The sequence below is a fragment of the Puntigrus tetrazona genome, chromosome 21 (genome assembly GCF_018831695.1).
Source record: "Puntigrus tetrazona isolate hp1 chromosome 21, ASM1883169v1, whole genome shotgun sequence".
NCBI lineage: Eukaryota > Metazoa > Chordata > Actinopteri > Cypriniformes > Cyprinidae > Puntigrus > Puntigrus tetrazona.
This window is the reverse complement of record NC_056719.1, coordinates 17,422,481-17,450,349: the sequence shown is the minus strand read 5'-3', so window position 1 is coordinate 17,450,349 and position 27,869 is coordinate 17,422,481. Positions and strand designations below refer to the sequence as shown.

Genomic DNA, 27,869 nt, shown 5'->3' with positions numbered 1-27,869 from the left:
GTGCATTGCAAATAATCACTCCTGAACGAATCAGTTGAACGATTCAATGACTGCCTCATTTGTCGCCACCTACTGGTCCTCTTTACTAAAACAGCGTTACTGTAAACGGTTGTTCTGCCGCGGTGTTCGTGTTCGGTGCGCGACACAGACATCACAGAGTCGTTGTAGACAGAAAGCACAGCTTTATTGACTGCACTGGTCGACCACAGCCGAGCGCTGATGATGGGACGGGAGCTGTTATTAAGGCATCACAAACAGCATGCACATACAGTCACATGAACATTATATTGCTCTAAAGACTGCTTAACATGGAAAATGTACAAAAAGGAAAAAATAGGTTTTTGCACTGATGAAAAATACTTGTCTTTTTTCCTTCTATAAAGATTTCCAATACAAGAAAATAAATATCGCAAAAAAAAAAAGCCAAAAATAATTTAAAATAGCTCTTCTTTTTTTTTCTTTCTAATTATATGTTCAATAGTTTTCTCTGCTATTAACAAATGGCACAACATTCTTTGAAACAAAGAACATAGAAAGATAAACTCCTGCAACATTCATATCATCGTATCCTAAGCGCGTCGAGAGGAAGATGTCGATAGATTTACAGGACACGCGTGATTCTTAATGGACTACAAGTGCTTGGCCTCTCCTGCGCCTCATTTACTCTTTCAAGAGAGAGCGACGGGGGCTTGCGGGGAAAGTACACTGCATAGTAAACGAGACGGGAGAGTCTGGACTTTGATATGACCGCAAAAGCTGCAGCTGGACAAAGCGAGAGAGATCTTTCTCGGAAGTGAACGACAACACTGAAGCATAACCGGGCGAATCATGTGAGGGTCACACTTCACCAAAAAAACCATTAAAGAAACCCTTAAAAGTAAAAGCACTTTCTGCAATGAATCCTATTCGTGCCGACTTTGATAATAATAATAATAATAAGATGTCCAGACATCTTCATGAACGCGAAAAAAGAGGAAACGGTCCAACAAATTGGTTTCGTTTTATTTCTGGGGATGAAATAGGACTTTTCTTCACTAGTAAGTTCCATTAGAAAACCAACGAATGGCCCGTCGTCGGCCCAATGGTACATTCACTTCCTCAATGGATTGAGTTTGCTTAAACGGACCACTCCGCCCTTAAAAAGCTGGGTCTTAGGGGTGTGCGATGTGCGTCTCATAGAATATTAGTATAATAAATGCTGTTTTAGCTATGAGAGAGTTGCTGCACGGCACTCGCTTCGCAAAAACCCGACAGAAATGTCTCGGCACACGATTCAACCGCATGAATTCAAGAGCTTTTATACCTATAACCGTCACACGAGCAGACTGTAAGTACTGTTTTCCTCAAATATCAACACAGTTGCGAGTGTGATACCGATCTTACATACATTTGATAGTAAAAAAGACAATTAAGAGTGGTTTCGGACAAAGCCACAGCAAAAACATTGTGAGCCCTTTGTTGCGAATCTTAGTTTTCGAACGAATCGTTTAAGTGAATGATTCAATGACTCCCTCATTAAGAGAAGTGACTTGCTGCCACCTACTGGTGGTTTTACTTTCATACTGAAAGTCTTGTTATATTTGTAATATTTATTCATCCCAAATGTTATTTTTAAAACATTAAAAATGTATTGTCGGTGTAAACTTTTTTGTCCCAATCAGACATGCCAGTGACAAGTGAAAGTTTAATATTTATGAATTAGACTAGAAGCGTTCATTTCATTGGGAGTGCAGTGTGCTTGCAGAGGCTCCGCCCACACGTGCTTCTGATTGGCTGTGAAATTTGATCGATTTTAGTTGCGTCAGTTCGCTTGTAGGGTTAGGACACTGCATTTGTAAATGGCAGAGTAAGTGTAAATGCATTCATGCCACCTCCGAGCTGCACTGAACAGTGTGTGTAACTACATAAATGCCACACAAAACCCCCGGAAAACATCGAAATATGATGTTCGTATCGCACACCCCTTGTTGGTCTTAATGAGGTCCAGCTATTCAGCCTTCCCCGGGAAAGTCAACAGCGGACACCAAAGAATAACCAAATGCCAAGACTAGTTACTCTTTGTCGTTCAAGCAGACGATTCACTAACAACATACGAGTGTCGAGATCTACTCGCCGTGGGAGGAAAATGATTGCACAGAAGCTGAACATTTACAGAGATTACGTAGAGTATATGTTATAGTTTCGGTACACAAACGGCAACGAAGCATGATAAAGAAGCGTGAACTCTTGCAGGAGGCTGAAACTAGGTCACTAAAGGCACAGTATTCCATGTTTGCGTCGGGTGCATACTGAACCAGAGAACGGCAAATGACCAGCGCTATGATTAGTCCCTATTAAAGCAGCTAAGATACATGAAATCTGTACAGGTTGCCGTCTGTGGTCTGTACGGATACAGCAGACGGCCGTCGCGGTTTGAGCCAGTGAAGGAGTGAAGCAATTCAGCCCTCGTTCATCCACCGCGGCATCGTTCCAAACCCCAGCGACTCTTCGGCGCAACGCAAGATGACAGCGATTTGTGTGCCGTGTATTTTAGTCTTCTGATGAAAAGTCCTTTGGTTACGATGCTATTCGCAAACTTATAACTGGTGTGACTGGGGAAGGTTTTCGCTAAATAGATGCTTTAATTTGGGCGGAGCATCTTAAGACACCAGAAGACTCGGAATGTAGCGCGCGGACTACGTTTTTGTCCGTTTTGGACCCTTTCGGTGCGAATCAGGGTTGGAACGACACAAGACTGAATATTGAACTGGGGTTGGGTGAACTTAACCCTTCGCTCACTGACACGCATCACGTACGCTACATATCAGATGCTTTTGTCTCGTAGAGGAAACGTTTCTGGACAGAGCATCGCTGGAGCTCACGTGTGTGTGTGATCGCAGATGAGGACGATGCTCGATTGATGATGCAGTCCAGGAGTGTACGGGTGGACATCAGTGCAGGCTGAGATCTTTAGAAGATCCAGACACAAAGTTTACATCCACTTCGGAGCATATGCTGACTTGCTTTTCTTTGGCATCATCATACAAAATAAAAGAAAAGAAACTAAGTGCTTCATCAATACACTGCGAGACGATGGTCTCAAAACGTGATGTTTTGGCAAAGAAACACTTGTCGTTCGTGAATGTACAGGTTTAAGCTTCTCAGATGATTGCAATCACTTCTTCTCTATAACCCTGAGATAAACACCATGGGTTGATTCGTTAGACGTCACAATCAGAGGGAAAACATTAGCAAAGCCTGAGGACACTTTGTAAGTGCGAATCCAATTCGACTGACGGAAGTTGTAGATGAACAGCACTTTGCTAAAGCAGGTTTGATGATTTTAGCATTGTTGGGTCAATGCTGTTTTCTAGGCACCTAGAATCTCTACAACCTCGACATTTACATACAAGCTTTCGGACCAAGCAGGTTTCGTTTCTGATTGCCATTGTTGTATTAAAACGGTTAAATCATGCTGATTATTCGTTTGATTTTGGGGGGGGCTACAGAAGGCACGCTTTAAATGGAGAACAACAACGGTTCTTTCTGAAAAAATGAACCGAAACGAGTGGAAAGGAAAATGCCAGATATCAGAGTGAATCTCACAAAAATCCCCAAAATTCTACACATTATAATTAGTTGCAACTAAAAACATCCCAAGTGGTCCAATGGAGTTAATTGACCATTTTAACTTTTTCTGATAATGATCATCTCCATTTATTGTTATCGCAAAACCACCATTTTTCACCCTTCTTTAACCACAGTGCTCGTCGTTTTTAATAATGCCGCACAAATCTGGAGTCATACAGACGTTTATGGAAACCTCAGTATCCTGGCTCAGAAAATCACCGTAAGCTGTTGCTGAAGCTCCTTGAAACAAAAACATTTCTCGAACGCACATTTCGAGATTCGCGAACATTCCTTAGACTTAATATTTAAGTCCAAATGTAAATATAGCTGCAAGCAGCAATTAAGGGGCCAAGCACAAAAGAGGCAGAATGAGGGGCAATAATTTCGTGGCTGAAAGGCGGGTACTGCCCCGAAACGTCTTGAGGACCTTCGGGGCATGGTGCTGAAGACACACACCAATTTTGATAACGATACGTCAAAGCATTCTTAAAATATAGCCATTCATTTTAATAAAATGAAAATGGCAAGACGCCCAGAATGGCAAATATCAGAAAATTGGGTACTATTTTACTCAGCATGCTGCTATGAATGTAAAAAGGAAAAAAAACAGTTACTGAGGCTTCCAGAAGCGACCCAAAATGTGTTGTGCGCCATGACACAAAGATGCCCATCGTGGTTAAGTACAAAACCGGCGTTTTGCGATGCCAATAAGACCGAGGTAACCACTCGGAAAACTAGAAGCGACCGACTTTACGACTTCGGACCACTCAAGATTGACTGACCGAACGTGAAAAATGTGCTTGTCGCACGCCTCCTACAGCAGGCTCGGTGTTCGTGAGATTCACCCGTGACAGGAGCGGGTCTGTCCACTGCGTGGACGTCTGTGTGATTCCGGTAGTCTCTGTAAAAGCGAATGAGGCGGTGGATGCGACAGGTACATGTGTGCTACATTCCCCGACGGCTAGTTGTGCTTATTTTTGTCATATTTTCTCTGTACATCGTTTTAAAAGCAGCCGCATCCTCTGGAGACACACGACAGACGTATTCATATAAAGCGAACACAACCTGAACAGACGTCATAATGCCCACGTCATCGTCCCCGTTGCAGGACAGATCCTATTGCTTTCCAGAGGACGCATTCAACAGTGTTCATGTAGACTTTTTCGTTTCTTGCTGTTTCAAGCACAAATGGTTACAGTTGCATAAATGTAGGCGACAGACTAATATACACTACCAGTTAAAAGTTTTTGAACAGCAAGATTTTAAAAGATTTCTCTTCTGCTCACCAGGCCCGCATTGATTTGATACAAAATACAGCAGTACTATTGTGAATATTTCTAACTCTTTAAAATAACCGCTTTCTACACAAATATTTTTTTAAACAGTGATCAAAGCTGAATTTTCAGCATCATTACTCAAGTCTTCAGCGTCACATGAACCTTCAGAAAGCGTTCTAAGACTCAGATTAGAAATATTTCTGGATATTTAATATTAGAAAGTAAACTGTTTTCAAGAAATCCAAAAGATCAGCATTTATCAGAGTTTTTTTGTGTTTTGCGTAATACTTTTATTTAGCAAGGATGCGTTAAATTTTAAAAAATTGATGATAAAGACATTTATAATTTTACAAAAGATTTCTATTTTAGATAAAATGCTGTTCTCATGAACTTTCTATTCCTCAAAGAAACCAGAACGAATTAAACTCAGCCGTTTTCACCATAAAATAAAACATTTCTAAAATAATAATAATAATTTTTTTCCAGCTGCAAATCCGAATATTAGAATAATTGACTGGAGTAATGATGCTTTGAAATCACAAGAATAAATGACATTATAAAACGTACTCAAATAGAAAAGTTATTTTAATAAGTAAAAAAATCTTTGACATTTTTACTGGTTTTTACTGTTTTGCTTTGAATCAAATAAATGCAGGCCTGATGAACGTCTTTCAGAAACATTTGTCTGGTAGTGCACTCTGACACATGAAGCGAGAACAGAACGCACCCCATTACATCTGTAGGTCTAGAAACGGGAGAAAGACGGGCATCCCAAAATGCTTTTAGGAGGCGAGCACGCTTCGCCGCACCACCTCCTCCTTCCCAGCATGCAGTTGGGGCAAGCGCAGCTTCCGGCTGAAGGAGCGCAATTCACTGTCACTCTGCTCGGCGTCAGAGAAATAGCCGTCCGTTTCAGTGTCGGGTGTGGAGGTGTTGTTCCCAGTGCTGTTGGGAAGCGAGGTCTCCGTCGAGTCGCTCTTAGAGCGAGACTTGCCCTGTCTCGCTAGACGCAGGCGCAGGGCCATTTGCGAGCGCTTGCCGCTCTCCGTATCCGCCGCGAATCCGCGCTCTTCCGAGATGTGGCACGAGTCCATCTTGGAAATGGCGGGCTGCAGAGGGTCCGGTCTGCCGTCGCTGCTGCGGGTGTGATGATGGTGAACGTGGCGCGCCCTCTCTCCTCGCTTGGGCCAGGCCTTGCCCTTGACGGCGGAGCTGATTCTCGGGAGCGAGACGGATTTCCTGCGGCTCCGCGGCGCTCCCCTCGGCTTGCGGCCCAGCTGAGGCGTCTTCCAGGTGGACTTGATGGAGTGGTCCATCATGAGGCTGAGCAGGCTCTCCTCGCCCTGCAGGAGCTGGTCCGACAGGAGGCTCACCGACGGGTCGCGCGTCTCTCTGGACAGAGACCACTGGCTCAGCATGTTATCTGCCGTGATGTGAACGGACTGAGCCAGCCAGCTGTCGAACAGAGAGCCGTCCAGCGGGAAGGATTTGGAGAAACCTGCGGGAGAGATGCATTTTAACATTGGTATGAGAGAGTATAAGAGCATCCGAGAATTACACGGCCTTACGTTAACTAGCTAAGCTAAACGTGCTTCAATTAAAAAGCCTAAAGCTAAACTTCCCCTGTATTCGCATTTTCAAACCTGTCCGACAAAAGAGTTCATTATAACCTTTTTACGCCGCCATACCAGTCAAATGCTTTTTGTAGCTTTTTTTTGTCACAGAACGAGGAGAAAATATGTTCCACAGTCGTAGGATTTGACAGAGTTACCCACCGCAGCTGTTAATTTCAAAAACTGATGGCACTTCAAAACTGTGAATAATTATTATTCTGGTTTTTAGAATGCATTTTTTTTTTTTTTAAATACTTTTGTTATCATCCGATCATAACGGCATACAGCTCTGTTGTGCATTTTAACCGGATGATAACAAAATCATTTTAAAAAATGCGTTCTAAAAACCTGAATAATAAGTAATAGAAATAATAAATAATAGTTAAAGAGGCATGCTCACACTCTGATAAAAAAAAAACGAATGCATTCAGCAGATGGCGCTGCAGAAACAGCAGAAATGCGGGCGTTCTACTGAGAACTCTTGTTTCGGATGTCGATGTTTTAAGCAGTCAGTCAGATGTGTGTATTTGCCATCGCTGTGTTTAGAGGCGCTTCCTTCATCCCGAGGATCATTCATATCACTTTTGGTGTAAAAGGGCCTTAACAGCTCTAACTTTGTGGCTTTTTGTTATTACCAAAAAAAAACCAAAAAAAACAAGCCCAGTCCAGCTGGCAAGAAGCACTGCAAAAGTCATTTAATGCATTAATTTGCATAAAAAGTAATGCAATTATCTACTTTTTTTTTTTAATTACTTTTAACAGTAACTTTCTACTCATCTCGGAGAACAAGTCTTTTTTGGCAGATCTGTGCACGAAAGCCAACTTACCCAGCTGTGTGAACACAGAGTGCTCATCTGATCTCCACTTGTCTTTCTTTTCTGGACTACTCTTCCTTCTTTCTTTCATTCGTTCCCTGACTCCATTGCGATGAATCTTCTCCCCTCTCCGAGTTTTTTCTACAAAGCACAAAAAAAGATCATGCAAAATACTTAAAATGAGCAACTAAACATCTTACAGCTCTCAATTCAAATATTCCAAATATTTTAAATCATATTCGCCGTTTCTCAAAGCCGTCCTGAAACTCTTATTTTGAATGTTTCCCTCCTCTATCACCGGATTCGGATCAAAAAGATCTGCACACACGAGATTTTTAACAGTCCACAAGAGGGCGCACGACAAATCTAAACCAAGCGGCTCCCGTGTACTGCATTTATTGTTTATTCCAAAAAAACAAACAAGTGCATTTCATTTGAAAGCATACTTTAAATTTGAGATTTATTGCAAATTATTATGCAAATTATTATTTCAGTCAATTTTACTCAAGTCCACAAAATGGTTCGTTGATTAGACAAATTAAATGATTTAATCTATTAATTTAAATGTCAACATTTCAAGGAAAGTGAAAAATTATCTCTTGAATTATTCATAATGAATACTCTGAAATACATTGCTGTATGTGTGTTGTTTTAGGTACTTATTTTAGTGCACTGTTACAGAAAGAGCACATTCTTATTGAAAAATAGCGAGAAATAATTAACGCAGGTAAATGCAGATTTTACTGTCATTTTGTGGGGGAACAATTCTGTCGTCAGAGACAGCCACAGCCACAATCACTACATGCAATATTTGAAGGTAAGCACTTTTTAAAGCAGCTTGGCTTTAATTGATTACCCAGACATCTTGTTTGTTTGCTCATCTCTCACTCATCGTTGCACAGCACTGCATTATGTTTTGAAACCACAGAGCGTTGATCATCTTTGCAGGATCTATATTACGAGCTGTCAATTTCATCTTAATTCGTCCATTTCATTACTGGCTTCAAATCGAGTCTAACAATAAAGATCAGCTGTATTTTTTTTATTTAATAAATTACATGATCTGTAATGAAAACAGATCGTATGATGAGGCTGCAATCACCGCTTAATATCATGTGCGTCACTATATAGTGAGCGTGCATAGTGGCCCAGATGTGATATCAAGAGGTTTTTTTGATTGTAGTGTATCTTGCGTATGGCAAATAACGTATAGATTAACCTTCAGCGTTCTTGTTGAGGGTCGAGGACCGTGCTGATGAGGCTAGCAGGCCTGTCGGCCGCGTGCCAGTCTGTGCGGGTTTTTTTTGGAAGACAGAATAAATATGGGTCTTAACAGCAGATGACAGAAAGCCAGCGAGTAGAGAGAAGTGCTGAGTCAGAGATTCAGGAATAATGAACACGGCATCGAGGGACCCGGCCGAACGCCGCTGCTTCATACAGCAGTGTGTGAAAAAACGGGTCAGCGGCGAAACAAAACCATAAGGCACTCTCATGAATGCAGAGCGCTCTTTTTTTTTGTTTTAAGCATTCAAAATGAGAGCTATTAGATTCGTTTGAGAAACCAACTGTATGTAATAAAATCACAATTCAAATCATTTCCCATCTTGTTTGCAAACACTTCTTATCAAACTTAGATATTGAGAAAAGATTTTAGTTTTTTCTTTATCCAATCGTGATTTTACGAATTCCTTGTGGACTATTTCAAAACTGTTCAATTTGGAGATATATATACACATATATATATATATATATATATATATATATATATATATATATACACACATATATATATATATATACACACAAATATATATTATATACACACATATATATATATATATATATAAATATATATACACACACACACACACACACATATACACACATATATATAAAAATATATATATATACACACACACACACTTATACACACATATATATATATATACACATATATATATACATATACATATATATATATATATATATATATATATATATATATATACATATACATATATACATATACATATATATATATATATATATATATATACATATATATACATATATATATATATATATATATATATATATATATATATATATATATATATATATATATATATATATATATATATATATATTTATGCTATCTGTTAAAAGGCTGCAAACATCGTAGACAAAGAACAGAAAATGAAACTGAGCAACAATTCTGAGCATATTCTTTCCTGACCAATGGTTTGCATTTTTAATTTGTATACCCTATTCTTGGCTAATGCTGTAAATGAACTACACTTTGGGGCATTGCCTGCTTTGATCAGATGCCAAGAGTAGAAGCTGGCACCGATCAAAATGGCAAAATAAAACGCAAGAGATTGTTGCAGAGAGTTTCCTTACCTCCAACCAGGTTCTTCTCTAAGAGCTGAATCTGCAAGCTAAAGATCTTCTCCTGCAGGTTGCATAAAGAGTGTTTGATCTTCTCTCTGCGTGTGACCATGTAGCACAGGTTTCTGACCTGAAAGAAAACACACGTTTACATTTAAATTGCAAACTGATATCACTATGGCTAGGGGTTATGTTTCGGAGCAGGGCTAGGATGTAAAACATCCATTCATCACATTTCAGGGCCAGATTAAAAGTCAACCCAAAATACAGACTGATTTTGTACTTTTCATACTAAAAATTGTGTTTTTTGAAAATGTAGAAGTGCATAAAGTTTCCTGTAAGGGGTAGATTTAGATGTAGGGCAATAACACAAACCACAAATACCAACGTGTGTGTGTGTGTGTGTGTGTGCGCACCATGTCAGTGTTTCAGAGTGCTGATGCTCCATGAAAGCATTTAATCTCCAGTGCTGTAAGATGTAGTACGATTCACAAGGGACAGAATTACTGGACCAGAATCCTTCGGTTTATGATGAGGTGAGATTACAGGGACTGCTGAAACACCAGGAGGGTGTGATCACAGATGGAGGGATGGGAAGAATGACTGGATGGATGGATGGATGGATGGATGGATGGTATGGAATATATGGAAGGACTGTAAGAACAACTGAATTAAAAAATGATGGATGGGTGAATGAACAGACATACATGGACGGATGGACGGATGGATGATGGATGGAGGAAGGAATGACAGATGGATGAATGTTTTAACTGAAGGATGGAAGGATGGATGGATGGACTGAAGGACAGACAGATGAACTAAAATATGAAAAGATTGATTGATGGATGGATGATGGATGAATGGATGAATGTTTTAACTGAAGGATGGATGGATGGATGATGGAAGGAATGGACAGATGGATAAATGTTTAAACTGAAGGATGGAAGGAAGGATGGATGGATGGACAGACGGATGAACTGAAAAGATTGATTGATGGATGGATGGATGGATGGATGAACGGATAGATGAATGTTTTAACTAAAGGATGGAAAGAAGGATGGATGGACGGATGGATGATGGAAGGAATGGACAGATGGATAAATGTTTTAACTGAAGGATGGAAGGAAGGACAGACGGATGAACTGAAATATGAAAAGATTGATTGATGGATGGATGGATGGATGGATGGATGAATGTTTTAACTCAAGGATGGAAGGAAGGATGGATGGATGGATGGACTGAAGGACAGACGGATGAACTGAAATATGAAAAGATTGATTGATGGATGGATGATGGATGGGACAGTTGAACAGAATGGATGAATGGAAAATTTGGATGATGGTTGGATGGAGGGATCGACAGAATGATCGAACGGATGGAATAACTGGTTGGTTGGATGGATGGTTGTCTTTGACATCACAGCTCAGGATGAAGACCATATTTGTATGAAATCGAAAGAATTTTAACTTAACTTTAACCTTTATAACGTCATACAAGGCACATTATCAATAGAAAATCATTGTCCCTTGTAGGTCATTTCTCATCTCCATCTCAGCAACGAAAAAAACCCCAGCAACCGAATAAACGTTTAGATAAAAGTTCCATTGTCTTTTGTCAATAGTGTAGTAATTTTTAAACTAAGTGCAAAAGTGAATGGCCAACTTGAAACCACTGCAAAAGCTGCATGGGGCATACATTACAATGTATTTTAAATAAACACATGCATATTCCGAAAAAACACTGCAATTCAATTACATGCAATTTAGTCAAAAAAAAATAAGTCACACATTTTTCCCTAATTTATTATTTTGCTGTATTTACAACAAAAATCAATTTATGACACATTAAAAGATGAACTACTTTCACCCCAAATAATTTCTTTTTTCATTTGACGCTATCCTAGGTTTTACCCATTTGTCTGTAAGCTCTTATATTACAAAAAAAATTATATTATTTTATATATATTATTATGTACGAGTCAGAATAATCATGTTGTTCGAATGTTTATGTAAATATTGTGTTACCCTGCATGACCACATTAACATTACTTTCAACCAAATTTTTGACATTTTGTTCTCCAAAAACGTATTTGAACTTGTTGAACTTGCCAAACGTGCTTTCTATGGACATAAAATGACTTTTGTGAATTGCTTTCGATGCCATAATAACATATTGAACATTTTAATAAAAATTATTAAACGGACAGTTTTTCCCCCAATGCTCAACATCCTTTCCTGTAAAAATGCTTGCCACGGATTGCTGCAGATTCAAACCAGATCCGTTCACTAATTTTTAACGACCGACGGACGTTTAAGAGGCAGATTGGAAACATGATTGACCACGACTTTTAAATAGACTCTACACATCATTTTAACTCCGTTTCTCCACAATCATCCGTTTAAAACCGTCATACTGAGAGAGCTTGACAGATGCAGCGATACTCACCCTCTCGAGATCTTGACGCAAATGAGTGAAGAGCTTCAGACGGCGATACAAGACGTCCTGCTCCTGCTGGGCAAGATTGTCCACCTCGTCCCTTTTGAGGGCCACCAGCGGCTGGTTGAAGTTGGCCTTTCGTCGCAGCTTCCAGTACTGATAGAGGAAGTCCACGTGAGCGTCTGGCAGAGAAAGGCTTTCCGCGACTTCCTTGGGGTCCACGAATCTGTAGAACTCATCTTCAAGCTCCTGCAGCTTCTGCTTGCGCTGGCTGGCTTTCTCCTGTTCCGCCTGATCCTGCTTCGAACGGTCCAAGTGGGTCCCCGGCGGATCGGGAGCGGCGTGCCGCGCTTCGGCTCTGTCCGCACCGCCGCCGCCGCTCGAGCGCGAGACGCTGCTGTGCTCCAGACAGTACGATTTGAAGCGCACCTCGTCGTTCTCCGCCAGAGTGGTGCACATCTCCAGGCCGTGGTCGAACGCACAGGTCACGTGGAAGGCCACGATGCAGGACGGCATGGAGCACTGCGTGAGCGAAAGGGCATGTTTAGGGAGCCGCTGCACGCAATTTAAAAAACTGGATTAAATGTGCATCACGCAGGTTGCTATCCGGGTTCAGGCGACCCAGCTTACCTTCGGGCCGGTTTTTCAAGGCCAAATTGCATTGGATCAGCCCAGTTTAAACGTGTCAAGTGTTGAAAAGCAGCACTCACCTGTATGCATGTGCCCGTGTGTTCACGACACAGGCCGCAGGACAAGGCCCAGCGACTGGCCGGGATGTGGGATACTTTAGTGATGGGCTCCATCTTCTCAGGGCAGCCGATGCTCACCTTTGATAACACGAAAGCCGCACAAGTCAGAACATTTACAATCGAACACAGATGGTAAACAGGCTATTTGGTGAATGTAAACAGTTGAGAGACTAAACTCAGGTGTAACGGTTTATTAGATTTGCACATAACGTCTTAAAGAGACAGCGACCCAAGTAAACCTGCTGCTGTCTTTGTCATTAATGTTTATTTATACAGTGAAGAATATCCAGTGTTATTTTACAGTTTCTGTAGTAATTATGTAGCTGAATATTAAAAAAACCAACAACTAAGCATTTGTTTGTGCTATAGCTTGTTCTTTTTTGTTACTCATTGTTAACTTTAATTTTAGTTGCAATTCAGAGTTAGATTTTTTTCATAGTGCTATATAGAATGCAATATAAATAATATGAATAAACTTAAATTATTAAATTATTTACTTAAATTATTCTTACAAAAGTTCTTGAACTAAACATTAAACATTTTCGTCACTAGCTATAGTTATAACAAATATTTAAATGCATACAAGGTAAAAAAAACATTGTGTGCAATGACTAAAAATTTAATGATAAAAACCTGTTAATTGGGAAAAAAATTAATAATAATAAATAATGCAACTTTTCTGCAAAAAAAAAATTCCTACAATATAATTTAGTTTAGTTTTTTATAGATATTTTTTTAAATCAGTATATGTTGGAGTCACTGATGTGTGTGTGCGCATGCTTTTGTTGTCCATTTTACAATTTTTGGCATTTTCTTTTTAATATTTAATATTAAAAGTTTAAAAAACATGGCAAAGGAATCAGTAACAAAGTAAAAAAAAATAAAGTAAATAAATAAAAGTACAAAAACTGTTTAGTTGGTCTATGGGTCTGATTTACTCACTGAAGGGTCAGGTAATATTGCAGAATTTAAAAAAATTATATTATTACTTAACATATAGAACTAGTGTATTATTATTAATAATACCAAGAGTGGCCATGCTTTACTTTTCCCTGAAAAAACTCCTAATCTGCCACATATTAATAGTAAGGTATCTGTTAAGTTTAGGTACTGAGTGATCCAAAATATGCTCATGCAGAATAAGACATAATGTGTTTTATGAATACTAATAAAGAGACAATATGCTAGCAATAGACACACTAAAATGTAAACTAACTCAACGTAGTTGGATTGGGTTACAGTGTATATTAGGATTTTACTGGTTTAATCTGAAAGAAAAGAAAAGACACCTAGTAAACTAGGACACTTATTTTCATAGCAGAAGTACGAGTGATCTAAAGCAGAGTCTCCAGCTGTACGTTAGCTTCAAATTGACTTCTTCAAACACAGGCGAGTCTGGAGAAGCCCGTCAAGGAGTCACCGTACAGTATTTCGCCCAAAAGTGTTGGAGATTAAATTAAAGGGAGCGGGGCGGAGCTCCTCAGCAGCTTACGCGCTCGGTTCGGTTTTATTCATTGGCCCTTTACGCGATTTCCTTTCACTCGCTTTTGTGGCTCTCTACATCCCTGTCATTGCGCCATTGTTCCCGCCTCACTCTTCAGCTTCTCTAAACGCTACTGGAATACCCATTTTGACCAGGCTTTTCAAAATTCCCTCTTTGAATCCTCCTCTTCCTGTCAATTCTGCTTTTGTCCTCCTTTGACTGAAATATTCAGCAGCCTTTCTGCACGTGAAACAGGGAGCTCCTTTACAAAAACATCTTGCCCTCCACCTGACCGAACAACTTCAGATTTCCGGCTGAAAAGCTTTCCTTTCAGTCACGGCGCGAGACATGCAGAGAGCTGAGGAAATATTTCAATTAGAATTCACCCATTATTGCATGCTAATTACAAGCTTCCTCTGTCAAAGGCAGAGCGCCTTGCCGATGAATAAGTGTGAAAGAGTTCTGTAGTGTTTAGGACATGACTTCCTTTGCGCTTTTACTGCTTTATTGCATTTTTATTAGGCAAAATTAGTTGCAAATTCATTTCAAGGAAATAATAACCAATGAATTTCATTTTGATAATTTTGATGCATGCACGGAAAGCATAAATCAGCTTACAGTGGAAAATAATGCATTTCTACAGGAAAAAGTATGCTGTGTCTATTATATATATATATATATATATATATATATAAAAAGCAAAAAAAAAAAATTGTGCAAAAAATCTTTTTTTCCTTATTATAATTAAGGATTGAGATTTTTAAAGCGCTGATGCTTCCAGCTGTTATGTTCCTTTTAAAGCTGCAATGCATTACAACAATGCAATATTTTAAAAGTTTAAAATATTTGATTTCCAGTGTTCATATAAATCGGACGAACAGCCCAATTATATGAGTTGCTTTAAAGCAAGTTTAAAAAACAAGACTTTGTAAATGTACTCTTTTACTGCTAAATTTAATTGTATTATTTTTCTGTGTATTTATTGCATGCTCTATTGCCCTCATCTGGGGATGCTGCTGGATTGTGTGAATTTCCCACTGGGACGAATGAAGTATCTATCATCATCATCATCTTTGGACAGAAGCAGGACATTTTTGTAAAGCTGATATTTCCAGAAATTGATACCTCGGGGATCCATAAGGCACAGCTGACGTGGACCCACTTGGTTCCACTGCGCGTGGGTTTCAGAGCTCCTCCTCTCCGGGGACAAAGCAGACATTTGGGCTGCACTCCGAGGGCACAGGTTCGGCACAACCAGTTCCCCTGCGGCACCTTCAGGATCCCGTAACACGCCTGCAGGAGCAACACAACATGCTTTCTGTCAACACAAGCAATCAACTTCACTAATAATCCGTTTCCGTTGACACTCTATTAATTTCAGTGAACGGGTGCCTGTCATGATATCGACTTTTTGTTTTGCAATATACTGCCCCATAAATAACTGCGATAAGCGACGATATTGTCATTTTAACACCATTTCATGCCACTGAATGCATAATCATAATATAACAGCATAATAAACATTTACTATGCATTTAAGTCTTGGAAATTAAGTTAGATACCTCAAAAAAACATGCACAGAGAACTTTTCTCTATCTACAGATTCTTCTTTGAAAAGTAAGGGTGCACACTATTAAAACACAATCCCTATTCAGCATCGGATCTTACGGCGCATAGACCTGGACTGGATTGCATTATGTTGCATTGAATGAACTATTTGGACTGAATACCTGATGCACGCAAACGTTGCACTTGTCGCAGAAAACCATCTCGTTGCCGTCCTCGCCCTCGGGTGAGCGGCACACGTCACAAACCACGTCCTCGTCGTATTCGATGCCCAGACCCTCCTCGGTCTCGATGGCCTGCTGCATGTTCTGCTGACACCTGCTCTCCAGCTCCACCACCACCTGCTCCATGGTCAGCTCGTCCAGCTCTGGAAGTGCTGAGACGCACAAAGGAAAGCGCCTCAGATTTATGGGTTCCTGCCTCAACAGCAGGGCTCTATGATTTCTGTTTAGCTTGATTACTGTATAACGCAGAACGCCATGGAATTTGTTGAATTTGGTACAATTAAAAAAATCAGTACACTTGATTTTTAAAAAGACAACATGGACTAATCTCTTTAAATATTAAACTGCAAAAAACTATTTTAATGTCTGTCTTCTCAAAAAAGAACAAAAATACATGAACGTCTATAGAAGAGTCACTTTATGTCCATTTACTAAATTGCTACCGTACAGAAGAATACACGTCTTACTACTACCACTACTTCTTATTTAGTTTAAATGTTATGTTTAATGTCAAAGAAAATGATGTGTGTCTGTGATCACTAAAATTTAATTAAACCATCGGAATGGAATCCCGAAAAAATACATGGAAAATTTGGAATTTTGTTAAATAAAGAAATAAAATAAATACATGTGTACAAATTTTTGAGAAGAAAAATATTTCATTCAGCGATAAATAAAATAAATAAATAAATACAAAAAAATAAAATAAAAAATAAATAACTAAAAATTATAAATACTACAATTTAATTAAACCATTGAAACAGAGTTCAGAAAATGTTAAATCGGAAACGAACAAAAAAAAAATGAAATGCATTTTATAGGGCCCTACTTTAGCACAGCAAAGAAGACTTGAACCTGTTAACTTCTGCTCAAACATGATAGAAATTACATTCACATCCAAGCTTAATTACTGAAAAGGGAAAAAGCAAAAAAAACGTATCTTAATGATACAAAAATAACAGATAGCTCAACAAAATAATATTACAAAATAATAATTTTAAAAATCCTGTTTCGTTTGCTATACCTGTTTGCTATAACAAACTTGAATAATTAAACAGGATTCAGACAGCCGATCTTACCCAGTTGCCTGAATTCAGCATTAACCAGTTCAAGCCAGGTCACGTCCAGATCGTCCAGATTGTAAGAACTCAGTGGCTCGGTGAGACCATGTGACTCTCCAAAGCCAAACTCTGACTGACCCCTGGTTTGGATCGGTGAAAAGAATGGGATTCGATTGACCTCCGGAAGCATCCTGGGGAAAAAAAAAAAAACACACACACACACCTGAATGACCACAAAACTAATTTTTCACGCATCAAATACTCAAAGGAATTTTTCAGCTTAATGAAAAACATTTGTCATGTTTTCTGATCGTACGGCTCTTTCTCTCAATTCATGTAAAAATGTCTTGTTACAGTGAACCGATATTGTAAATGAAGCACTGCAATAATTACATGAATAACTGTATATAGTATATTAATAAGTGCATATTCAATACACATCATGGCAGACGGCAGCTACTAAAACAAAGGCATCAAATAAAAATGTATTGTTGGCTGTGGCTACAACTTTATGCTACTTTTCTGGTTTTGGGCTCCAGGGTCGCATCTTATGGTTCAACACTGCATGTCATTGGACGCATTTTCCCTTATTGCACGACTACTACGCCTCAGTCTGTGGTTTAGCGTGTGAATCTCACCTGACTACAGGCTCGGGAATGGCTTCCACATTGGCTGGCACCTGAACACCCTTCTCCCATTCCTGCCTCCAGGGGTCGGACAGGAAATAAAACTCCTCTGGGCTCAGTTGTGCTGAATCAGGCAACTTCATGGCTGTAATAAAATCGGTCCGAAACACCTGAAAGAACACAACACCGGCAAAACTCAACAAGAAAGCAGCCTTCTCACCCTGGTCACATTATCTATGTATTTTGCTATGCTTTAGAAAGCAGAAAGCTAAGTATTTCAAATGAAAAAACACACTAAGGTGTCACCACAGAAGACAATCGTACAAATGACTGCTTTTATGTTAACATCCCTGAGTGGGTGACTTGACAGGAAAAAAACCTAAGGGTATGTGAGCGTCTAGCGGTTTGAGAAAAGTCGGCTCCTTAAGCACAATGCAAATGCGGTTTTAAATGAGACGTTTAATATTTAGACATCTTCAGTGTTGAGGTTAAAGCGTTACGAGTCACACAAGCAATGCAATCAGATCGCTCTCGCTCCGGCAACTAGAAAAATAACGCTTTGCTTTTCACATTTACAAATAAGTAACAACCCTTTGTTTCTCGTGTACCGGCTGACAGCTCTGGGGTTGCCATGTTGAGAGAAATCAAGTGCGTGCGGGGCGTTGTGTCTGAACACGATCTTACTGTAGATCTAGACCAAATAGGAATGTGCGTTCAATCAGCTCACTGCACAAAAACACACACAGTATTCTTCCAAAAATCCCATTTTATGAACCAATGTCTTTGCTGCTGAGCTTCAATGATCCAATTCAACCATGCTAAGCAAAAACGGCATTAGACAAACGTAACATTTGGGTTTCTTTCTCTTTTATTGCAGAGGAGTGTTGAATTTCCTTCTCCTGCGTGCTATTCTTCATGCAATGGCTAAACGTGATGCAAAAGTAATGCAACGCTACTTTCCACAAAAAGTAACACAGCTAGTTACTTTCAAAGGGAGTAACATAATATTTTAAAAATGGATTTCCTCGTTCCCGCTAGAAAGCCAAGCCATCACAAAGAATCCCGATCGCATAAATCACACAATATAGAAGATATTCTTAATGGCTTAAATGTTTATATCGTCGTCAACTTCTAAACTAACCAAACTGCTAAATGTGGACATTACTGTCACGAATTGTGAAAAGTGGCACACAAATAATTGCACTCCATCTCATCAGCTATTGATCTACAATAATACCGTCCCTGTTGTTTTAATGATGTGCGAGCTGCACGAGTACGTGCATAAAACTAATTAAAAATCATTAACTGCGGGAAGAGGCCCACCGGAACAGTTTGAACGTCGCTCTATTTCAAGTTAGGAAAGAACAAATCATCCCTGTATGGGTTTAGTTTATATTTTTGATATGATATAGCTAAGCAACACAAGCAAGAGCGCCATTTCTTGAATATCACTCACGAATGCTGTATTGATTGTATTGAAGTTAATGTGAAGCATTGCAGACTTTGTCTTTTCTAATTGTTTCTCCAGTGAAAACGGCTCCAGACACATCCGGACCAGAACGTTTGAGCATCCAACATTCACCCAGCTGATTAATCCATTCTCATTTCTTCCTGAAAATGCCGACATTAATGAGAAAATCAGCAGTTAATATGACTGTTTCTCACCTCAGACGGTTTCTTCTGCTCATGGCGTACCCACGTGCTGCTGGTCCCTGTGGTTTTTGAAGACCGTGACCAGGTGGTCACATGACCTGCAAGAGATTGAACACCAAATCATTTCCTCGTCCTCACCTTCCTCCAAACCTCTAGGGAAGCAAATGATTTCAGCAAAATTGAGGGGTGAACAAGATATAAAAACAAATGCACTTAGATAATAATCCTAGATAAACAGCTGAAGATATTATTTCCACTTATGAAAAAAAAAAGTAATACTTTTATTTATATATATATATATATATATATTTATATATATATATATATATATATATATATATATATATATATATATATATATATATATATATATATATATATATATGTATATGTGTTGTTGCTTTTTTACTTGCAGTTCAATCTACTACAAGTCTTCTGTTGCCAGATTGATTAGTTTAAAGCCTTTTATCACAATCCACTTGGCCATTATTAGTAAACGTAAGAATTTCTGTTAGCAATTGAATTTTGGGCTTTGCTCGATTACCCAGGCGTCATTTTTCTGACAAATCAGTGAGTTTCAAATACGATCATCGGGATTCTGACGAACGTTTATCTCTCGATCATCCTCATTGTGGCACGTTTCTGTAATTCTATGCACAATAAGTAGTGTGCTATCCTGCTGCAGAGATCTAGTTTCATCTTGCATTTTGTCCAAATATCATAATGCGCACTGGTTCACATGTTTTCTCAATCGGGGTCTTCCTAGAGCGTGAGCTGCATATTTTCACTGTTTACTACTTTGCTTTATTTGATCTTTATCTACAGAGACGTTACGCAGCGCCGGGAAGCGGTGTTTATCACTCACTGTCGGTGGTGTCAGAGTCGTTGCTGCTGGTGGAGTATTTCCTCCTCTTCATCTCACTCTCCATCTGTCAGCAAAGAAGGGAGGAACAACTATCAGACTCTGAAAAGATGGCAGAAACGCATGCTGGAGGCTCGGTGTGAAAGTACGGGCAGGCCTGCTGCATTCAGCGTGTCACAGACAGGGGAGGAAACACTTCGCCTGCCGCTGGCAGATTTGTGTGGCCATAAAACGGGGCTTTTCCCTTTTATGCCGGTCTCTTCCTGTCGCCTCTCAGCCCTCATCTACAGTTTACAAGCGACACCATTCACCCATGCTGCTCCACATTGGGGCAATAATCTAACTGCAATATTATTTCGATATTAAAGACAGTTTACCCAAAAACGAGGAGAAAGATTACTTATTTTGCTAGTCCACTTTAGACATTCTGCTAACTATAAAGTAACTGTAAGCGACTACTAATTCTCCTTCATTTGCAACTACATGTCTACTAACTCTCAGACTAGACTGCTATGGTAGTTTAGGGTTAGTAGAGTAAGTTGACCAGGTTTGCATTCCTTTTTTTTGCATTCCCGGCAGAAATAAGAACTATTAGTGTCACTGCAACCAAGCAGCTATTATCATAAATAGTGATCAAATATTGAAGCCGTGAAATCTCTAAAATGTGTGTGTGTGTGTGTGTATATACACAAATGTATGCTGTCTAGTTTTTGCCAATCTCTGGAAATTCTAGTAAAATATCTCTTATTTATATTTACATTTTTTAGCATACCTAGGAGACTAAGAGCATGAAATTGTCCGTCTCTGACTTCCTGTTCCAAAGGATTACAAATATAAATGAAACAAAGGCCAAATTTTCTTAATCGTCCATCACAAAGTGTAAAACCAAACAATAAAGACTGTTGAGCTTCACGGATCAGAAAGCTGTTTCAAGACAAAAGCTAAGGCATTGAGAATTGGAGAAAGGCTCTCCAAGGACCACAGCTGGAGGGCTGTGTAGATTAGCTGAGTCTCGTGTCAGAAAAATTAATAAAAACAGCTCCACATCATCACGTATCGTTCAGGAGGGTTTGGAAAAAAAACCTCCAGCGTATTCGGTCGTCTGACTGGAACCTCACCAGCTCCTTCCACTGGGAGGATAATCGAAAACAAGCATCCAAATCAACACAAAATGAAGCTTTAGCCCCGGCCCTCCCAGTCCTCTGACCTAAACCCCGTAGAAAGGGAGTGAGGTGAACTAAAGAGGAGCAGCATCGACACAGAGCTGTGAATCTAAAGTGTCTGGAGAGATTCTGGGTGAAGCAACGGTCTCTGATCTCTTATCAGGTGCTCCCCAAACTCTTAAGGCATCACAGGAGAAAACTCCGGCCTGCTATCTTGGGAAAAAGACGTTGCAATAATAGGGTGCCAACTAGAGAAAGCATTTGTTTCACAATGAGATTTTCATACAGTTGTGTGTGTGAATAAACACTTTTTTGGGGCCGATATCAGCCCGTTGCAGATATATCGGTGTCTGTGAAGATGCCACAGATGTCCTGCCACTTCTTTTAACATCTAAACATTGTAATTACTTTGTCCATTGTTTGCTACTGTCTTGAGTCTGTTGAATGATGATTGAGACTCAAAGTAAACAAACAATGCGCCCATCTTCGTTTCCTACATCAGTGGAGCCCTACGATTGGCTCGATGCAAAAAGCACAGAATCCAGTCATAAAAAAAGGAATTTAACGTGGAATTTCATTTTTGATGAATAAAATTAAAAAACTGTTCAGCACACTTAAATCACATCGTGATATAGACTAGTGAGCATTAAATATGAATGATTAGTAAGCTGCAAAAAGCCTACTGAAACGCAAACCTGCAAGTTCAATTAAACCACGAAGAATTGTTATTTACTCGTTTTAGGGGTTTTTACGTTTAGAAAAAGCTGTACTTCCTGCATAAAGCTGCCGCTGCTGGACATGCAGCAGCTTACTGTTTACATTTAATATATCTATATATTGTTCTATTAGTGTTTTTATAATAGGTGAAGTACAGTTTAGTATTAGTATTATTAGTATTAGTAAGTGCACCGATGTCAGACTCATTTTGGACAAAATAAACTGTTAAATACACTGCCTCCATTTATTATTTTTGTCACGTTATAAGCGTTTGATCCTCTAAGTTATCATTGCTAAAAATGTGTTTATATACAGGCCTATATATTCTGTTCATGTAGACTGCATGCTTTATCTTACATACAGTACTATAATATTTACAAAGAATATCGGCCGATATATATCATTTTTAGTATCTGCCCCCAAACAGCCATATAATCGGTTGATTTCTAAGATATATCGCCTACTTTTTACGAAACATAATCAGGCCCTGTGTACTACTGAGTGAAAGAAAGCATGGGACGGCTCTGCATCACGAGCTAGCGCCGTGCGAGCGAAGCTGGATGCGTCCGCAGAGAAAGCGCATGTGAACGGGAGAATTCTGGGCGAGAGAGAGACAGAATAGACTGCAGTCCCCCAAGGAGAGAGAGACATCTTCAGCTGTTCTCTCCTGCACACTACAGCCAATGCTGCTATTTTAGGAACACGTGAACAGGAGAGAGAGATGCTCGCAGACCCGAGGAGCGTAGCCGTATCAGAACCGGACGCCGCACCTGTTTACACGCCATTAGAGAAGACCATCCTCAAATACACGACGTGAGACGCTCTTCACCACAACATCAGCAAAGAAAAAACTAAGTTCGGTTTGACTCGAAGAAGCTGGCAGGAATGCTTAACTTAATTTTGTGCAGTATGCGCTGAATAACATAAGCAGAAGCAATTATAAACTCAGAATATCTGGTTTGTTTTCCGATTTTAACAATAGAGCTCAGTGGTGCAGCACTTTGTTTGCTGCAAAAGAAAAACAATAGAGAAATCCTACTTTTTTTTATGCATTTATCTAATTCATGGGAGGGGAACGTCGATCCTGGAGGGACACTTTCCTGCAGAGTTTAGCTCCGACCCTGGGAAAAAAATACCTAACTGCATCCCGAAGACCTTGATTAACTAAACCCTGCAGGACCCCGGCCCTCCAGGATCAGCGTTCCCCAACCCTCATCTACTTACTACAGTATTTTGATGTTTTTATTTAATTATAACAAAAAAAAAAATCTGAAAATAAATAAATAAAATAAAAATGACTTTCTGGCTTAATGTCGCTGTTAAAAAACACGTCGTGTTTCAAGAATTTAGTTAATTAGACATGCCTTTTGATTATTGAAATGTAATTAAACCATTAAAACGGTATTCAGAAAAAAAATGAAATGCATGAAAAAAAAAAAAATAATAATAATAATAATAATAATTAAAAAAAATAAATAAAGTGTAGAAACTTCTCAAAGACCACCAGGAGAATTTAAATATGCCACAGCAACGCAAATATTTCTTTGCATTTTCTTCATAAAATGATCACAAATCTATTTTTCGCTTTGCCGTTACGCGGTGTGGATTGCAGACGCGCGAAAGAGAGAAAAATAAAGCTATCAGATAAATGTGGCGAAAGGAAGGGGAGTGAATACTTCTTGAAGGCACGGTAAAGCGTACTCCGTTTCTGCTTCATTAATAAAGTTAACCACTTTACTAATCCCACAAGCGGCGATTCAAATCAAAGCGTCATCTGTCTGGATGTGAACAGGTCTGTGAGGAGGACTCGGGGCCGCACGCATCCCTTCTGCTGCCTGTGTGTTACGGGTGACGGGAACATCAGAGAGCTCCCACAGGCACGGCTTCATTCATGAATAACCCCCTCACACCAGAAACACACACCGTGACCATGTGACCGCCTCGCCTCCTCCTCCACCAATCACACGGCGGGTGACAAACACACTTCATCCTGATGCAGCCGCACGGCGAGATTCAATATTGCTAACATTAAAATTTGCACAGCTGAGAACCCAAGGAATTTAGTGCTTTTCTGCGTCTAGCGGTGTAAAATTACACTATATGGCTCAAATAAAAACAATTTTTTTTTTTTTTACAATGGAGTTAGCTAAACTGCCCTACATTTGATCTATTTTTATTAGCATTTTTAGATTCTCTTATTTAACAGCAGAAGTGTTTTTAATTATTTTGTTATGCTGTTAAATCACTTAACTGTCTACTCTCCATACATGACGAAGCAAAATTAACAGACTATACTTTTATTTAAAATAAGAAACTGAAATGACGACTCTTGCAATTTAGCTCAGAAGCATTTCGATATCGATTTTAGATGTGCTTTTTTCTTCTAAGGCACGTTTATAAAAAAAAAATGACTTTAATGTCCTAATTGAACTACGGCCTAATCCTGGCTTAGGCTGAGCCCTGTCTGTGAAACCAGGCCTTTGAGTTTAAGTCAATCTGTGGCGAATTCAGCTGAAAGGCGAAGACTTGGAAAAAGCACACAGCCCTCAAGTCTGAGAGCTAAAACGCATATCGGAGCAAAACCTGTGGAGCTCAGAGACGAGTTCAGAGAGACTGGGAAAGAGATTAAAAACAGATCTGCTGCTTTGAAAGGTTCGCGCCGAAGTGTGTTTACTTGAGCATATTTACTTGAAGTCCCCCTGAGAACAAGCTAATAATTAAGCAACACATTTGCATGTTCGTGGTTCTCTGGTATCGGTTAATGGTCACGTGACGCGTTTTATCTTGATTGTTGTTATTGAAAATTATTTTGCACTTTTATAACACTCTTATTAGCTTTTCAGCAAACTCACAAAGTTTGGGAAACCTTTAGATAATGCACTTTGTGTTGCTAATAACTGCAAGCGCAACACATTTAGTCTCTCATTGCATTTTTATATCAACATGGCACGAAATCATCATCTCAGTTAAATCAAGTTAGCATCTAAAAGTAATCAAGCACTCGGATTATATTACCTAAAATGTGCGACATAATGGATTACGTTACGAACTACAATTTTATCACGCATCTTAAATGAGATTAGTTAGTGATCTAGTGAGCACTGATGCCAGCCCACGTTAAAAAAAAAAATACTATAGTAATTTACAGTAAGTGCTGTACTGTACTTGATTAATTTGTGCTGTGTGTTAATATAACAACTAGAGTAATACAAACGGATTACTTTACCCAATACTGTACAACTATAGGAGATTACACTAGTATACTATACTCGCTATAGTAAATACTACAAGATATACAGTACTAGAATGCTTCAAAAACACTAGTGCTCTTTCATATGGGGGTGCAACGATCTACAGCGTGACAAGTGATGTCAACTAACCAACTAGGTCAGCAAGCGATTGGTTAACCGCAAACTAGACTAGTAAACGCAATTCCGCCAATTTCCCGCCCCCCCGAGCGCAGCCACGCCTCCCCGCGTGACGTCACGCCCCAGCGTGCCGTGAGCAGCAGCAGACTGTAGGGGGCGTGGCAGATGACCCGCAGGGTGTTTGTGAACCCCAAGCATGCTAGGCCACTCAGCGCTCATAACTTAGCATGTCACTAAAACAAACCCCCGACTTTGAGCTCGGGCGAGCGATCCGCGCTCGGGCTCGGCGCGCCGCACTTTCAGAATAACTTTGCCGGCGTCGCCAAGCTCCCCGAAGGAACCGACGTTAACAGTCGCGCGGAAGAGTTTATCAATAACGACAGGCAGGGCACGAACAAGACGGGTTCGCAATCGCATCGGTCTCCGTTAGAACTTGCCAGAATTCGGCCGAACTTGATAGCCTCGTTCTGAGGAGATGGCACGCGTTCTCTCGCTTTACCTTATTTGCGTTTCGCGCAAGAGGGATGTCCTCGACGCACAGAAATCGGGGGATCATCTGAGGCCGGGCACATGTAGATGAATTTCCCCTCCACAGCCCAGAAATAAAAGTTACTGTCGGCGGATCGAATCCGCGGCGGCGCCGTTATCCGTCCACTTCGCTGAACCGCCGTTCGCGCACTTATCACGGCGACGCTGCTCGGCTCGCCATCCCCGAAATTGTTTTTGAGGAAAGCGTTCCCTCAGAATCCTGCAAAGTGAGGCGCACCGACGCGTCAAGCCGTCGCGTTTGCGAATTGCGACACGCGTTAAAAAAAATTCGTTCCTGTCAGGTGTGGCGTCCCGTATTTTTTATTATTATTATTATTTTTTTACCGCCTGCGTAAACAAGACCGGCTGAGGTGAGGCATCTCTCGAGCTCGAGCAACATAAGCTCACACTTATAACTCTTTTGGCGCCATATTAATGACGTACCAAAAAATTTCCGTTAGCGGCGAGCGAAGAAAACCCCGCTATCGCTCGGGAGCGTCGCGCGCGGCGGAGCGGGAAAAAACGCGGCGAGGGCGCTCGGCGTTACCTGTCAAGTTTGAAAATGTCCATCAAGAAGCGAGCGTGAAGAAGAAAGTCGGCGGCTGCTCTCCTCGAATGAGTGAACGGGGCGGTTCGCGAAAATAATCGACCATTTTACAGTGAATCCGATGGGGGGAGCCACGAACAAACACGAAGGAGGAAATGCTGTTTGACACAACAAATATGACATCTTCGGTGGCACCTTTTTCTCCCCCCCTCTCCCGCTCGCTCGAGCGAGCGACTTTCGACGCGTGACGCTCGATGTTTAGAACACGAACACGTGTAAAGTTTCTCGCGAGGGAGCGAGTCACGTGTGATTCCGACAAAACAATAACTAGACCCTTAAGCGACGCGAACTTGAGCTCGAAAGCGTCCTCGTTTGTTGCTGCGATTATACCCAAATGCGTAAGACGTCAAGTTAAGGTATCTCTGGCCTAAATGGGCTTTAACAAAACTTAATTTCTGATTATTATTATTATTATAATGCGTTGCTTAAGAACTTCGCGCCTTCGGATTCAGGATCTACTGAAGTAAATGACCGTGTAGTGTTTTTGAACGTACCGTAGTTATACTGTGTATGTTATGAGCATGCTGTAGTATTATCTGCAATAAATACTGTAGCGTACTTCAGTCTGTATTACAGCAAACTAGCGTGTTACAGTATAATATACTTGGTTAATTTGTATTACTCTAGTTGTTTTATTACCTCGGCAACTATAGAATTAGCACAACAAATTAATCAAGTACTTTCCTGCACTTGTTATGAATTAGTATAGTGTTATATGTATTTATGCTATTTTTATGATCATAACAAACCGCACATCATGCATTATTCAGCTTTCATGGGTGGTATAAATCTCCATTTTTAAAAAAATTGACCTTCACGGCTGGTTTTTTGAGGTCCGGGGTCACGAATGTCAAATATAAAGAGATTCAAGTGGCTTTTATTAAAGAAAGCGCTTTTTTTCCCCCAGTGTTGTGGTTCTCACTGAAAAACCACACCTCCATGCAGGCAAATACTTTTTTTTTTTTAAAGATTTTTAAAAACCCCAGTTCACTTGAATGTGTGTATATGGTTCGGAAAATGTATTTTACATGAAAATATGTAATATTAAAACGTGTGTGTGTTTGCACAAATAATTGCTGTTTTATGTTTTTGAAACAAGTCTCTTCTGCTCCCCCAAAAATAAA

The 27,869-nt window shown here is 39.9% G+C and overlaps 1 protein-coding gene across 2 annotated transcripts; it reads right to left on the bottom strand.

Moving 5' to 3' along the window:
• Positions 1-165: 165 nt before the first annotated feature.
• jade2 (jade family PHD finger 2) lies at positions 166-27,869 on the bottom strand. 2 transcript variants are annotated; one of them, XM_043220681.1, is made up of 12 exons: positions 26,686-27,869; positions 20,366-20,429; positions 19,513-19,598; positions 17,860-18,017; positions 17,240-17,412; positions 16,101-16,312; positions 15,496-15,663; positions 12,849-12,965; positions 12,148-12,660; positions 9,715-9,832; positions 7,327-7,455; positions 166-6,384 (listed from the first exon to the last, which is right to left on the bottom strand). In XM_043220681.1, the coding sequence occupies exons 2-12, from the start codon at positions 20,427-20,429 to the stop codon at positions 5,669-5,671; spliced, it is 2,454 nt and encodes an 817-aa protein (XP_043076616.1). In that variant the 5' UTR covers positions 26,686-27,869; the 3' UTR covers positions 166-5,668. The 2 variants fall into 2 exon arrangements, with proteins under 2 accessions (XP_043076616.1, XP_043076615.1); XM_043220680.1 differs by lacking the exon at positions 26,686-27,869 and adding an exon at positions 26,110-26,636.

Bases quoted from the DNA above. Each gene is read 5' to 3' on its own strand.
- jade2 (XM_043220680.1), bottom strand. From the start codon at position 26,166: ATGATCCCCCGATTTCTGTGCGTCGAGGACATCCCTCTTGCGCGAAAC. The intron at 20,430-26,109 runs GTAAAGCGAGAG...CTTTGCTGACAG, and splicing joins TTGCGCGAAACGCAAATAAG to ATGGAGAGTGAGATGAAGAG. The intron at 19,599-20,365 runs GTGAGTGATAAA...AATCTCTTGCAG, and splicing joins CGACTCTGACACCACCGACA to GTCATGTGACCACCTGGTCA.